Here is a 15,228-nt window from a genome sequence, read left to right as displayed (position 1 = left end):
TCATTTGCAATCAGATCACTAATTGCGACTACTGGGGGGGTTCTCTCCTGCAGAAGTAACGGTACACTATCATTAAAGGATACCTCGCAAACCACATTTACAGAGGGGGTACTGTGGATTGGTGAAATCGCTAATTGGAGCGAGCCTAAGGATGATCGCTTGTTCTTAATAAAGTCAATGGAGCGACGCCTCTCAGCCCGTCGCTCTGTAAGAGCGATTTCCTTATCTATTCCTGGGGCTGCTTTAAAATAGCTATCAAGCGTTCGTTGATTGGTTCCCACTGGTGGTGATTGCTTGGCCTTAATAGGGGACGACATCACCTCGCAATTATAAGTCCAATACTAACCAAACAGGTGCAACCCACCCAGAAAATGGTTCAGGTAACAAACTTTATAGACACTCCAATTGGGTATATACTAACTTACAACAACATCATACTAAGTGTCTAGCAGACAAAATTAACTTCAAAGAGGGGGGGCCCAGCCCAGTCTCCTTCGGTCTCTGAGGGGCTCAGAGGGCCCGCCCTTTGCCCGGGCTTAGCCCCGGGCGCTCCCGAGCTGCAGTAGAGTGAGCTTAATAAAATAGGGAGGGTGACATGGTGTGGCGGGCAGGGAGCGCTGACCAGGTGTAGCAGGTTGAGCAGGGACTCCTGGGAGAGCGAGTCCCTGCAGCGTTGCTCTACCTGCCTAGCCCCACAGTCAACAGCTCCTCAGGTCTCCTCCTGTTGGCAGTCAGTCAGTGAGCGAGCAGTCGCTGCGAGACACAAACAGCCCCCGGGCCCCTCACGAGCAAAACTCCACACAGACGTCCAAACTCCAGCAAAGGTAGGCGAAATGTCCCGCTGATCAAAGAGAAGGGCGGTGCTTTAGGTCCTCGGTGTGCTGTGGGCGTGGCGGGCAGGGAGCGCTGACCAGGTGTAGCAGGTCGAGCAGGGACTCCTGGGAGAGCGAGTACCTGCAGCGTTGCTCTACCTGCCTAGCCCCACAGTCAACAGCTCCTCCGGTCTCCTCCTGTTGGCAGTCAGTCAGCGAAGCGGCACCTGCAAAGCGCGTGCGGCGAGCAGTCGCTGCGAGACACAAACAGCCCCCGGGCCCCTCACGAGCAAAACTCCACACAGACGTCCAAACTCCGGCAAAGGTAGGCCAACAAAGTCATATATGTGAGTAGATGCCACAGACAAACAGCTGCCAAACATTAGTTTGAAGCGTGCAATGCTTTACAGGAACCAAACTGTTAAACAATGTGGATAAGGTACTTTGTACAATTCCATTCATAATAAAGTACAAAATATTAAATAAGTTCACAATACATTATCGTAGGTCAGGTTTAGAATGAGTACCTTTAGGTGGCTTTTCTTGTTAGCAAAAAATACTTACTATTGTTAACTATTTATTTCTATATTTCAGCACCTCAGCAAGAGACTTTAAAGAACACTGATCATAAGCAAACATATGTAATGTCATTAACTAAGTCTGGAAATCTAGATGCCACTGCCAAACAACCTAAAACATGGCATGTTCTACTGCAGGATAATCGACACCTTGAGTTTTGGCTCTGTCACTGCCCATGAAACATTGTTTAAACCCAGTTAACACGAAGGATGAGGGTGCATGGCCGGGAGACATGGCCGCCAGGGCGTAGCTTCTCGAGCTCCGCCCCGTGAGAATACTCCATTATTCGTGCTTCCTGCTGCCTGGTGAGTAAGCCTACTCACTGAATCACCTTTGCAGTGGGGGCCATGGAGGAGTTTATGTTTATGGTAGAGGACGGCAGGGGTGCCCGGAATTAGTATTGGAGTCCGGGATGCGGCCCAATGGAGATTAGTGGCGGGGACAACATGCAGTGCCCTAGAAACTGAGGGTACTCTAGACACAGGCGACTTGAGCAACAAGGAACCGGCTCCCGTGGTCTTTGGAGGGCTCGATTTGCTGTGGAGATGAGCATGCGGGGAGACGCAATACCGATACGGTGCCTCGGGTGGGGAACGTAGCTGCCTTGTGGAGTGGAGGAGTGAGGACGTAGTGTGCACCCGCAGGAGGTGCCTGTCATTTCCCGCATATTCGCTGGCCTGGGGCTTGGTGGAGAGGTCAGGGTTTGGAACTGTGCTGCCGCGCTGATGCAGTACCCCTCGGGGCTGGTGAGGGAGAGGGAACACTGCAGGAAAACTACCTTGCACACAGCAACCGGAGGTGAGCCAGAGAGCCCTCGGGGCTGGTGCAGCCCATTTCTGGAGCACAGCTTATGACTGGGATCGGCTGGGGTAGTAATTTACCAACGTGACAGTCTGCTGAGGAGTTTGGACGCCAGTGCCTCAGGCTAGGTTAGTTGTGCTGTCCCCAGGCTGGGGAGCGTGGCTACCTCGCACAGAGGAGGTGGGCACGGAAAGTGGCATGAGGTTGCTTGCCATCACTGATGAGCCTGTGGCGAGACTATCTCTGAGAGACCGGGAGCGGACAGTTGGTGTCGGAGACGCCTGAGGCAATTGCGCAGTTTCCATTTCGGGAGCTGCAACTGGTCGGTACCTGGGGCAGTGTGGTGCAACAATGGGTGCTCGGGCAGATCCTAGGTCATTTGAATGCTGCTGAGGGGCGACTGTGGCCCGATGATTTGGATGACAGCTGCTGGCACCAATGAACATATCAGTCGAAATGTTGGTGGAGCGGTGCCTTGATCTGCTACTGCCTGGGAGGTTGAAGGTCTCTCACTCTCCAGCAGGGAACACAAGGGCTTTGCGCTGCCGGGGGTTCATGGTGAGGCCGAGCAAGCCCCCATGGTTAGGACTGCGGCTGCTCTGCCGCGTGGCTGCACAGTCTTTGTATCAGGAGTCGCAAACGGCTTATACCCAGCGGCGGGGCTGGGGAGGCCACAGCGACATGAATGAACCGGGCCTGTGTTTTAAGCGGCCAGTAACAGCTACAGCAGGTGAGCACTACTGTGAGCCGTTGTTGCACTGGGGGTGCAGCTGGTTGCTGATGGTGGTGGGGAGCCTATGTCGCTTATATGTGGTCCTCTGTATTACAGCCTCTAGCGGGTGGGACAATGCGCCCCAGCCCTGAGGAATGGCAGCCTAATGAATACTGCAGGACCTACCTGCAGGGGTGTGGTGCTAGGGTGAGACAGCATGGTCTTCATACTGGGAGACGCTGTCACCCTTTGACACTGTATAGGCTGCGATGCGCCCCTCACTCGCACTGAGGACTTGGGCCCTGTGGGTTAGAAGGCTGAATCTAGGAAAGGAGGCTGCCTAAGGGAAATAATCAAGATGCTGGGGGATCAGCTGGCGGGCCGATGGCTATAACCCTGTACAACTGAGGTGTTGTGACGACGTGGGTGCAGCAACTGTTCTGCAGGTTCTTGAACCCAGCTTTAATTTGGGCAATTATTCTTGCCTCTATAACTTGCTCCCTGACATGAGGAGGATCGCACTCGGAGATTGAGAGCCCTTCAGAGCCTAACACGAGAGAGGATCGAACACAGTCCCAAGGTCCAGTGTAATAACCAATCCCCCCTCTTCCCCCCCCCCCATTGCGGGACCTAGTGAAATCCCCATGGGACCCCAAGGCCCAACAGGAGCCCAAAGACTTGCCACCATCAAGTCCTCGAGTGCGGCAATCCAACCAAAGATAGAGACGGTCTTCTTAGCCTGCTGAGAGCAGATCCCCCGCAAGGTGGAGGAGCGATCCTTAACCACAGAGAGTGAAGTCTCCCAACTTAAGTAGGAGGTGGCCACCCTTCGTGCTGAATTTAGAGCTCTGTCAACCAAAACAGACACACTGGAACTTATGGCAGAGAACGCAGAGGGCCAGTCCCGCCGCTGTAATCTGTGCTTTGTGGGTTTCCCAGAGGACGTAGAGGGTTGGATCCCAGAACATTTCCCTGAAGAATGGGATTTTCTTTTTTAAAGACTATTCCTTTGGCCCAGTTATAGTCGGTCTTTGTGGTGGAAAGGGCTCATCACACCCTGCTGCAGAGACCGCCTGCTGGGGTACCCCTGCACTACGATAGAGGAAATACTTAATTACAGAGAACCTATACTACAGGCTGTCAGACAGACAGGAGACCCACAGTTCGAGAACCATGTGATCCAGATTTTCCCAAATTATTCAAGACAAGTTCAGCAGCTGTGGCTTAAGCAAAAATTGAGAGCTATGGGACTGCAATATATGCTCATATACCCAGAAAAATGAAAGGTGATTCATGCATTCCGGTCACACTTCTTTACCACCCCTGAAGTGGTGTGGGATTGGCTGGAGGTCTGTGGCGATGGTTGGATTCCAGCGACTACCCCGCCCTGTGGTTCCGGACAACGGGTGGGGAGCTCCCACTACTAGCGGGCGGCAACTAGGAGAAAGCGACAAGATGGTGAATCTTCTACATCCTCTTCTCTGGTGGTAGTCCTACTTGGAGCAACGAAGGTCACAGAGGGAGACGGCGAAAGCCTTGGTAGAGGCAGTGACGGTCCCCAATTCAGACAACAGTACCGGGGATGTGGTTCAAGAAACCTCGGAGATGGGGAAGAACTGATTTGATGCCTGGCTTTCCTGACTGCTGGATATAGGTGTTGTTCACAAGAGTTACGGTCTCCCCCCTGTGGGCGACTCTCGGAGGCCTTCATGGAAACATGTGAGATGCTTGGGCCTCATTGTGGTAGATGGCACACTCTGGCTCCAGATTCTGGTAGCCAAGTATATGACTGAATGACCAAGTGGCCTGTGCTGCATATCACAGATGGGGCCACGCCCCACCTTTTTTTTCCTCCTGTGGCTGGTATTGAGAGTTTTTTCTGTTAGTTTGGTTAGTGGAGAGTCTTCAGGATTAGAAGTGTCTGGTGGCACGCGGTGCTATGTATGATTTGTGAGAGAGCATGAGAAAAAGTAAAGTGACGAGAGTGGTTGCATGGGGCTGGGTTGTAACCAGAGTCAGCGACTGCGGTTGAGACACTGGGTGCAGCTTCTCCCCGATGATATTGCTGATTTTGAGACTTGACAGCAGATTGAGAGGGTCGGAGGTGACTGAGCTTATAGTGGATTGCGAGGTTCTATCGGGTGGGGTTCAATGGGACTATGTGTTGTTAGACTGTGTTTACTGAGTGGGAAGATTATGATGTTTGGGATTAGTTTTGTTTGCAGCAGCAGCAACGGTGTGGTGGGTGGGTGAAGAATGGGGGCGAGGGGTAGTTGAGCATATGTGATTATGGCTGCCCGCTTTAAGGTGGTGACATGGAAAGTGAGGGGGCTCAGCTCCTTTGTTAAGAGGTATAGGGTCCAGACCTATCTCCGGCGGCAGGGTACACAGATCGGACTGCTGGAGGAGACACATCTGATGGATGTTCTCAATCTAAATGGCTTTGAGGATAATGCACATGGGTAGAGATATACTGATGTTTAAGAATTTTAATACAATACCAATTATGGAGTCTCTGGAAAATTAGAGTTGGGGACTGCCCTTCAAATCAAGGTGTTTATTCCTTTAGCCTTGGATACGCTTTTTATTACAAATGTGTTCCTGGCTGATATCCACATAGGGATTCACCTGAAAAACCATTTATCAAAGATTGGAGAAAAAAAACAAAGAGACACAGATTTAAAATCACCACAACTGTAACACACTTGCCACAGCCCTCTGTAGTGACTACTGGCAGTTACCCGATATCTAACCAGCCTTCTACCGTACAACAGAAGCACAGATATGTAAAGTTCATGATTAACTTCAATGCTTCGTTTTAGATTGAGAGATTATGTGGAGACATTGCTCTCCAAGGCTCAACGTGCTGTTCTAGAGATTTTATCAGACCTCTTTAGTATACAAATGTTTTCCTTAAGTTATTAGCAGTCGTTAAAAAATCAACTAACAGGAAAATCAGATTCCCATTAGGTTAAAAAAGACTCACAAAGTTATGAAACATATGTGCACTCTCCAATTTTCCATCCAGGATATAATATTTAAAAATAGCAAACTGGTAGGCCGCTATCATTTTACAGGCCTTCGGATCATTACTATAGCAACCAGCTTGTTGATGAATATCTCAGAAAGAAGACCAGTCATGCAAAAAGTGAAAGCCCACAAACTAAAAACCAGACCCAATAATGTCCCGACTTTCATTATAGTGCTTCATTATTTCTAAGTTGAAGTAATTCGGTAGAAGACAGTTCACATTAGTGTTCCATTGCAAACTTATTATAAAAAACACTTATAAAGAGTCACTGCATTGAAGAAGGGCCAATTGTGTGTTGTTTCAGAGTGGAATATTCCATTTTGTGCTTTAGCAGTAATGTTTGCACTGCCAATTACATACATCTGAGAACTCCATCTAAGGATGATGACAAGAACAAAAGATTAATTACAAAATGAAATAATGAACTGATGTCCTGTGAAAATATCGATCAAACCACACTGCTGTAATACGTTTTGTTTCTCAGATGTTTGTGCTCTTTATGAACTTATTTGCACAGTATGAAAGTGTGTATGTTTGCGAAGAATGAATGGTGAGAAAGTTTGAATGATTTGATGTCACTTGAGTTTTTTATAGTTGTCTTATGGGGGTCATTGAAATAACAATTGAAGAAATTGTGTTAGTATTTGATGTCTTCTGTACTCCTTGCACTTATTTTTGCAATCATTTGTAAACTAATGTTTTTATAAAAGAGAATATTAAAAAAAAAAAGACATATATATGAGAAAAAAAGAAGAAGAATTTATGTTGAATAATAAAAGATAATTCAAATGAAAGCCAGTTTCTCCTGAAATTTCATATCTGTGCTGTATTTTTGGAAATTATTAGTAGAGTTATATCCAGTTGACAAATTAGATGGTCTGGTAAGAGGTTTTGTATACAAAATGCACTGCCAATTACAAACATTCTCTTGCACGGCTCCCTTCAACTTATACAAGGTCCAGGATATTTCAGTTACAAGTATTCAGTAAAGAGGACCTCTAATTAGCTGTATAATATATTAGAGCCTGCGGTCATTAAGTATTGTGGAGAGATGTCTTTCACAGAGGTTCCATATAGCTCAAAACATCTTTTAATGTAAGTATGAAACAATCGATATTTACAGTAGCCATATTACCTAGGACAGGCCACTCACTGCTGCACCTCCAACAATTCTAAGGGGGTCTCTTCATTCAAATCCGATTTTGCTAACAGCACTTTTTGCTTATGACTAACTTTTAAATGCACACAAACCTTCTGCAGGAGCAGATTTACTCACACAGAAAATGCCCCATATTCCGCATTTTCACAGTGAAGAGTTCCACAATTGTAGTGCGCATATACCTTAGACTTAAAAGTGTTGAAAAGAAACAAAAAACGGGCAATTCAAGAATATTCTAAATGTTAACAGCACTAGCATACAGACGTTCAGTCTCAATGACCGAAAGGCAGACAAAAGGCATTTGTACCCTTTCTGGTTAAAAAGAAAAATACCTTACCCCTTGTGTGCCTTGAAAACGGATCGATGGCTTTGGAACAAGCGGAGCCTAAAACAGAAAAAAAAATAAGCACATGTTAACACAGTTTTAAATTAATATTCAAAAAACAAGATTCAATTAGACATTTAAAAACATTTTTGATTAAGACAGCGTGGAAGCATAAAGTCACTGCCTCTGTTGGGAGGAATGTTTAATAAAGCAAGAAAGAATACAAGGACAGGATAAGCAAATTCTAGAAGAGGTTAACTATCACATTCCCATCTCTTCTAATAGCGTGTTTTCCACTCTCTGCTTGCCACTTTTCCGTTAGGATCTTCATACCTGTTTAACCAATGCCCAGTCTTTTCCTTTTTGACCTCTGTGGACTCAGACTTAACCAGTCCCGGTAGCCAGGGACTACAACCTAAGCACACTCTATAAATTAAATCTAAAAACAATGCACAAAAATACAGAAACAAATTATGAAATATTTAATTTACAAACAAAAAATCTAATTTTTAAGATAAGGAGGAAGCTTTTAAAAATGTATTTTTATTTATAAAAGTTGCAGTAATGTCTCACTGTCTTGTTTTGTTCCTAATGCATGCGCTCTTGGTCCGTGCAGCTAGTGCTTCAATGAAGGCACTACGTCATCCATCATAGATTCGCTTTGCTTTATTTGAACTGCTTCATGAAATCCAGCTAAGGAGAGCAAATTCATTTTTTGCCACTGAGATCAAATTAGCGGGGCATTTAAATAAAACATTTTTCCATTGTTTATGTAATTTTTTTTATTATTAATCACGTAATACTGTTTAAGTATTACAAACAGCTGGGGACCCTAAGTAGGCGTCACAGACCCAAGCAAGGTGGAACAAATCCCAAGTTTAAAACAATTGCTCTAGACTAGAGGCTTCATCCATTTCAGGACAGCACAGACTTTCTAAGTAACACACGTTTGGGTTGAAGTGGGAAGAACTGGAGAATCTTACTTTTAATTCGATTCCTTTGTTTATTACTAGTCCAAAGAAGGATTAGGTACTTCTGCCAGGATGAATGGGAGTATGGAAGAGGGGAAGGCAGGAAATGGGTGAAGCGACGACAAGACCACAAAGAGGAAGACTTTGCAAAGACTTGATCAGAAATGCAGAAGAGAGGGTAGGTATGAGAGGTTAATTTAGATGGCGTTTAATGACTGGCACGAAGAGGCTATTTTCCCTAATTGCTAGGACCATAACAAAACCAATATACAAATAACATTTCACTGAGCAGTGTAGCCGAGTAAAGACAGAGCTGCACAAAGTAGAAATAATATGCTTTTGCTCATTTATTTCAATTAACTCCAAAATCTGAACAACACAAGATGACCAAGCCAACGAGAGACCGCCACACAGGATGGCAGAAGGGGAATGGGGAGAGCAGTTCACGAGCAAGACTGATGCGCTTTCATGGAGTGATTAACCAAAAGGGGGAAAAAACAGTGCTTCAAAAGTGAGCAGTGAAAGACACAAGAAATGTGTCCATGCTAGGGGGGATACAAACAAGATGAGGACGTAAAGCCCATACATAAGCTGACAAAAAGCAAGCTAATAGGGACAATTAAGCCAAACATTGGACAGACTTTAAGAGCACTGTAAGTGGGCAATAGAGCTTTTCACAACATACAGCTTGTGCTGCCTGGTGGGGAGACCTAAAAATGGCTCCCAGAAAAATATAAAACATGTACTGAGTGCCATATCCCGACTAGCCACATTTACGTGCACCCACTATCCAATGGTAGTTTGAAACAGCATCTCATGAACACCATACTACAGGCACGTGAAAGAAAACTGTTTCTGGCCTGACAGGACACAAACTAAAGGCGACCCTTCTACATTAATGTTACTACACTTCTGATCTTGGTGCACCATGCATCTGATGAGGTTACACTCTGTATATAAATAGCACTAAGACAGCAGTAGGAATGTATACTTGCAAAGAATGGATTCTTCTTTCTTGAACAATCAGAAAACTGTACAATTTCCCAGAATTTCCTTGGAACGATTTCAAGACGTGTGCCAGGTCTTTCAGAATAATTTCCACTACATATCAGGCGAGAAGAACGGTTTCGTTCTTGAGCAATATGTACACAAACTAGGTATGAACTCTAAAAGATTCAATCATTTGGCCTTAATTCAAAGTAGTTGCATCGAAGTAAAGCCTATCAGAGAAAAAAAAATACTAACTACTTAGATTAAATAGATGTGGCTATGAATCCTCTGATTGATCAAAGTGGTCATTGCCACTTCACTTGGCTTAGGACAGGTCCACACACATTAATAAACTTGATCAACGTCAAATGCTTCATCCGGATAACTATTTAGATCACGCAAATTATCTAGTCCTAAGTTCAAAAAGAAACAAGAGTCATCCATAAAAACAAAAGCAGAGTGGTAAATGGCGAATTCAAACAACTGTAAATTAGAGAACAGTTAATGTCAAAATTGCAAACGCCCCATTGCTTACGCTTTTCAGTTTATTTCAACTTGAGCGACGCGTTTCCCCAACAACAGTCAGACACATCACAGCAGCAGAGCAAAAGAACCAATAAGGAACTGACTGTAGAATGCATACACTAAACGGAAGCATTGAGAATGAATTAGCTACAGAAAATGGCCAGTGATTTTCTTCGGTTTCTCAAGGTTCCATACAACCACCATAGAAATGCCACCTTGCAAGCCCTGCACAAAGATTTCATGCTCTTGAGGTGGTGTGGGACTACTATTAACCCCAAAAACTCAACAAGGAAAGCGGGGGCTTAATGCAAAACCACAAATCTAGGAAAATCCTCATCAATGCCCAAAGAAATGACCACAGCAGCAGTAGTGGGGGCACTTGTAATTTTGTTACCAGACTGTGGACTTCCTGCGATATCGGCCAAGAGCAGGTAGAATAAGAACTATCCAAGTCTGTAGGCTACAGAATACATCCTTGCATTAGCTGCCCTTCAAGGCATAGATCACATGCAAACGCTGATGTTCTAGCTAGAGAATACACTTCTGGTAATTGTGAGCTTACTTTAAAGTCCAGAGCTTTTCTCTCAAAAGCTTACGGTTCAGCAGTATAAATCTGTGGGTAAAGGCCCTTTTCAAATGAAAGCCTCTATTGCAGGAATGATTTTCACATTAATTATGGAGTCACAGTTAGTGGTGTGGAATTCCTATAGCCAGATGCACCACAAAGAACATATTGTTTGAGTTAAAAGACAACAAGTTTTCATGTTTGTTATTTGTACAGAAGGTCCAATAACATAATTCAGTGAAAAGCGCTAAGGAAATTTTGTGAGCTGGTAGCTTGGCTTGCATTACAGATAGTGGTTATAAATGAAAATATTTATGAAGGTTTGAAAAATGTACCTATTTGAGGCTACTTTCAGGGCTCCCAGAATGATTCCGAATATATGCAGTTACGGCTAGATTGTTCCAGGTGGAGCAGGGTCTAATTTGCATATGGCTGGGTCCAAACGGAGTTCGCACAGCGAGCACAATACCGAGGACTCGGTTGCAGCCCTACATAATTACCAGAAGCAGAGATGAATTCAACAATCCCATCCATCACTTTTTTGAATGCTTCAGTGAGACGGGTAGGCCCAGCTGTAGGTCCCATGCACACTGTGCCACAGGAAGAACGTTATAAATGGATGATGAGCCCTAATAAAGAGCAAAACCGGTTCTGGGTTGCTTCTCTTCCAGTTCGGGGAGGACCTGGCCTGGCAGTTTGCGCTGGACAAAACCCATTAGAGCACGGTCAAGACTGATTTGCGTCTGGCTTGGTCCAAACAGAGGTGGCATGGTGTGCAACATAATGCTGGACTGGGAGGTTTAGAGCTTCAAGCATTCTTTCAATCACTTTTTTATGTGAGTTTGTGATTCTATGTCAGGACCGGAGGCTTCAGATTATGCTTTTCTCTCTTTGCTGTTTATTTAACAAAACCACATAGCAGCCAGAAAAGCAACTTATTTTACGAAAAAATATGTCATGTACCCAACACAGGGTTAAAACATATCAAACATCAGAAAAAACACGTGGGATAAACTACAACTCCCATCAGTCCATGAACCATAGTCCTTCCATAGTGTCCATAACATTAAGGTAGAGCGTCCATCTTATGCTCCCTTCCTCTTTCTTCGCTGTTTCGCAGCCAGTTAAGTGCCTTTTTCCCTTTCTCCCCTCATAATTGTGTAGTGGGATCGTTTGGGGTGCTGGCACTGTGTTTTTCTTTAATCGTTTTGAGGGGCTCGTTATTGCGGGTTTCACATGTGTGTTTTTCCCTTTCAGAGCCCCGTGATTTGTGGCTATTGTCACGGGGACGTTTTCGCCCCTGGCGCGACTGTCCCCGGAGTTGCGGCTCGTATGCATGGCCGCTAGAGGGCGCCGTCGCGTCTCGTTCTCCTCGGCGCGGCTTTCCCTCTGACGGGAGCCGCGCGGAGGAGAGCAACAGCGTCGGAGCCTTTGTTCGCCGCCTCACCGTGACGTCCGTTCAGGGTTGTACTGCCCCGTTTCATTCTGACCCCCCGTGGGGGTCTGGAATAGCGGATTACCGCTCCCGACGCCTACGGGCTGTACCCTCAGCACTTGCCGTTTTTGCACGGCGCTTTTTCCGCAGCTTTCTTTTAGGCGCGCTAGGGAGGTGGCATTGGCCCGGTCTTGTTTAAGAGGGCCAGCGCGCAAGAGAGGGGTGCTGCCTCTTAGTTTTCTGGGGTCCCAGATCTAAAAAGCTTTGCTAGCCTTTGGTTAGCCTATACATTCTGGTGCCTGGAACCAGTTCTAAATCCTCCCCCTACCCTCGAGCATTTAGTTATGGCGGAGGGATACTATGTGGAGGAGGAGGAGACCCACCAGTACCTGGGGGATGACGAATTTTATGAGGCTGTTGATCAGTCTATTTACAGGTGTGTTCAGGAGATTGTGGGCCCTATGGAGGATAGACTCTCGGCCCGTATAGTGGAGGAGTGTGCGAAATTGGCCCCGGTACCCCTAGTTGCCCATGGGGCCTCCCCCACTACTACTGAGGGAAGACCCCCCGCCCCCAAGAAGGCATGTAAGGACGGTAGCTCGGGGGCTGCGCAGGGCGCGGACAAGGACGCCTTCGAACTCCTCAGAGACGCATTTTTAGCAAAGGCGACCGAACCTGAGGCCTCTGCGCCGCTCCCGACCCCGGGTCCTTCAGCGTCGACGGCGACAGCCCCTTCCTCTCCGGGAGGGATCTCCCCAGTGGACTCGGACGATGGCGGTGATTCGTGCGCCCGTCCGGATCAGCGGCTGAGTCACCCCACGACGCTTCAGGGATGCTGGATCCGGATGATATCATCCATCCGAGGTCGGCGGCCTGGGCGCCGGGTGACAAGGTCGCGAAATTCGTGGCGGGGCATCTACGCAAGCCGCTGGAAAAGGAGGCACGTGATTGCCTAAGGGGAGAGTGTCCGCGACCTACGCTGGAGGGCAAAGTGGCCTTGACCCCTGAGTTGGACGGGAAGATGGCCACCTTTATGGCTAAATTTGTCAAAGACACCCGCAAGGGCATCGATCGCTCGACATGGCGGAGGAAGCCAAAGTTTCAGGTTCCACCATTTTCCCGGAAATTCTGTCCAATTGGGCGCAGAGAGCAGTGATATTCTTGGGGAATGCTAATTGTGCCCTTTCAACAGAGCGTAGACGCTCCCTACTAATCAAGTTAGATCGCAAATTAGGGGATTTGGCCTCCTCAGAGGCAGGGGCGGTGGCGCAAGGCGGCCTGTTTGGGGATCCTTTCATAAAAGAACTGGGGAAGTTCGTCTCCACTTTTTCATCCCTAGATAAGGCCCAGTCCACCATCAAGAGGGTGTTCAGCCAGCGTTTTTCTAGGGGGGCCGGTCGTGGTAGGGGCCTCACGACCGGCCGTGGCGGTCAGAACCAACCAAACAAAGGACAAGGCTCCGGCAGAGGCCAATACAATCCCTCTGCCAATTACATTAACTTCTACCCCTCCAGAGGTCAACGTTTCAGAGGAGGCCGCGGCAGCTACAGAAATGATGCAGGAAGCAACAATTCCCATGGTGAGTGTAATCCCGGCGGACCACGTCCGCATAGGGGGGAGGCTGGCCTGTTTTCCAGAGGCTTGGTCGGCGCTCACCAACGACGCGTGGGTTCTTCAAACTGTACGCGGGTTCCGCATAGACTTTTACGATCACCCTTGTCAATTAAGGGATCCACGTCCCATTCTTTTTTCCCCAGGAGGTCTCGTCGCTGTGCCGGAAAGGGGCCATCTGTCGGTCGACAAGGCATCCCGCAGGTTTCCTCAGCAATATTTTCCTAGTGGAAAAAACAAATGGGGGCAAGAGACCGGTAATAAATCTCCGGGAATTCAATGGTTGGTTGGTCTACAACCACTTCAAGATGGAAGGCATCCATCTTTTGAGGGACGTCCTTCTGTCCAACGACTGGGTGGTCCGTCTGGACCTCAAAGATGCTTACTTGGTGGTTCCCATCCACGCCTCACCGGCGATTCCTGCAATTCCTCTGGCGAGAGCAGATCTACGAGTTCACAGCCCTTCCTTTCGGGCTCTCCTCGGCCCATGGTGTTTCACCAAGCTGTTGCGCCCAGTGGTGGAGGTCCTTCGGAGTCAGGGCATTCAGATGATTGTCTATCTGGACGACATCCTCCTAATGGCGCAATGTCCCAACAGATTGACCCTCCAGCTCAACTTGACGATCACCTTGTTGCAAGGTCTGGGGTTCATTGTCAATCAGGACAAGTCTGTCTTGACGCCTTCTCAGAGCATGGTGTTTTTGGGGTTCCAAGTGGACTCGGTGCGGGCCACTCTGAGTCTCCCGACGCAGAAGTTGGCCAAGATAAAGCACGAGCTCCGGCAGACAATCTCCAATTCGCACACGTCCCTACGTCAGGTCGCCAGGATAGTAGGCCTTCTTTCGTCCTCCATCCAGGTGATCTTTCCGGGTCCGCTTCATTATCGGGCCCTTCAACGTCTCAAAGCATATCACCTCAGGCGAGGCCTCTCCTACGACCAGTTGGTTCCGTTGTCAGACGAGGTGAAGGAGGAGTTGTCCTGGCGGCTCACCCATATGGAGGCCTGGAACGGTCGTGCTATTTTCGGGTCGGTGCCAGACTTAATAATAGAATCGGACGCCAGCAGATCAGGCTGGGGCGCCCGTTGCGGCGACTTCGCCACAGGTGGAGGTTGGTCATCCGAAGAACAACAGCTCCATATCAACTGCCTGGAGCTCCTCGCAGGCTCCTTTGCGGTTCGTTGTTGGACCAAGGACACAGCGACGTCGTGCGTCCTTTTGAGAATGGACAACGTATCGGCGGTCCGCTATGTCAACCATCTGGGCGGTCCTCGGTCCAGAGCCCTGGCGAATCTGGCAAGAGACTTCTGGGATTACTGTCTCGCCCACCAAGTCTCAGTGACGGCGGAATACCTGCCTGGTCGGGCCAATCAGGTGGCGGATTGGCACTCGAGATACCTACAGGACTCGAGTCTGTGGAAGCTGGACGCGCGGGTGTTCCATTGGTTGGAGACGGTGTGGGGCCCGTTCTCGGTGGACCTATTTGCATCTCGCCTCGACTTCCAACTACCGAGGTTCTTCAGTTGGAGACCAGACCCCATGGCGGAGGCGACGGATGCGTTCCTCGAGGACTGGAGTCAGGAACGGCCTTATGCCTTTCCTCCTTTCTCCATGGTGATGAGATCGGCGGCCCTTCTTCGCCGCTAGCAGGCGGAAGTGGTGATGGTGACGCCATGGTGGAGGTCGCAAGTGTGGTTTCCAATTCTTCTGGAA

The 15,228-nt window shown here is 47.8% G+C and overlaps 1 protein-coding gene across 1 annotated transcript in view; it reads right to left on the bottom strand.

The window, feature by feature from the left end:
• The window catches only part of ELL (elongation factor for RNA polymerase II), a 181,282-nt gene that overhangs the window by 113,244 nt on the left and 52,810 nt on the right, over positions 1 to 15,228 (bottom strand). Inside the window, exon 2 of the mRNA XM_078670140.1 lies at positions 7,432 to 7,479. Within this exon, the coding sequence (XP_078526266.1) occupies positions 7,432 to 7,479 (48 nt within the window). The remainder of the gene's footprint in view (positions 1 to 7,431; positions 7,480 to 15,228) is intronic.

The sequence above is a fragment of the Lissotriton helveticus genome, chromosome 12 (genome assembly GCF_964261635.1).
Source record: "Lissotriton helveticus chromosome 12, aLisHel1.1, whole genome shotgun sequence".
Taxonomy (NCBI): Eukaryota; Metazoa; Chordata; class Amphibia; order Caudata; family Salamandridae; genus Lissotriton; species Lissotriton helveticus.
The sequence above is the reverse complement of the archived record's forward strand: the minus strand, read 5'-3'. Positions and strand labels throughout refer to the sequence as shown.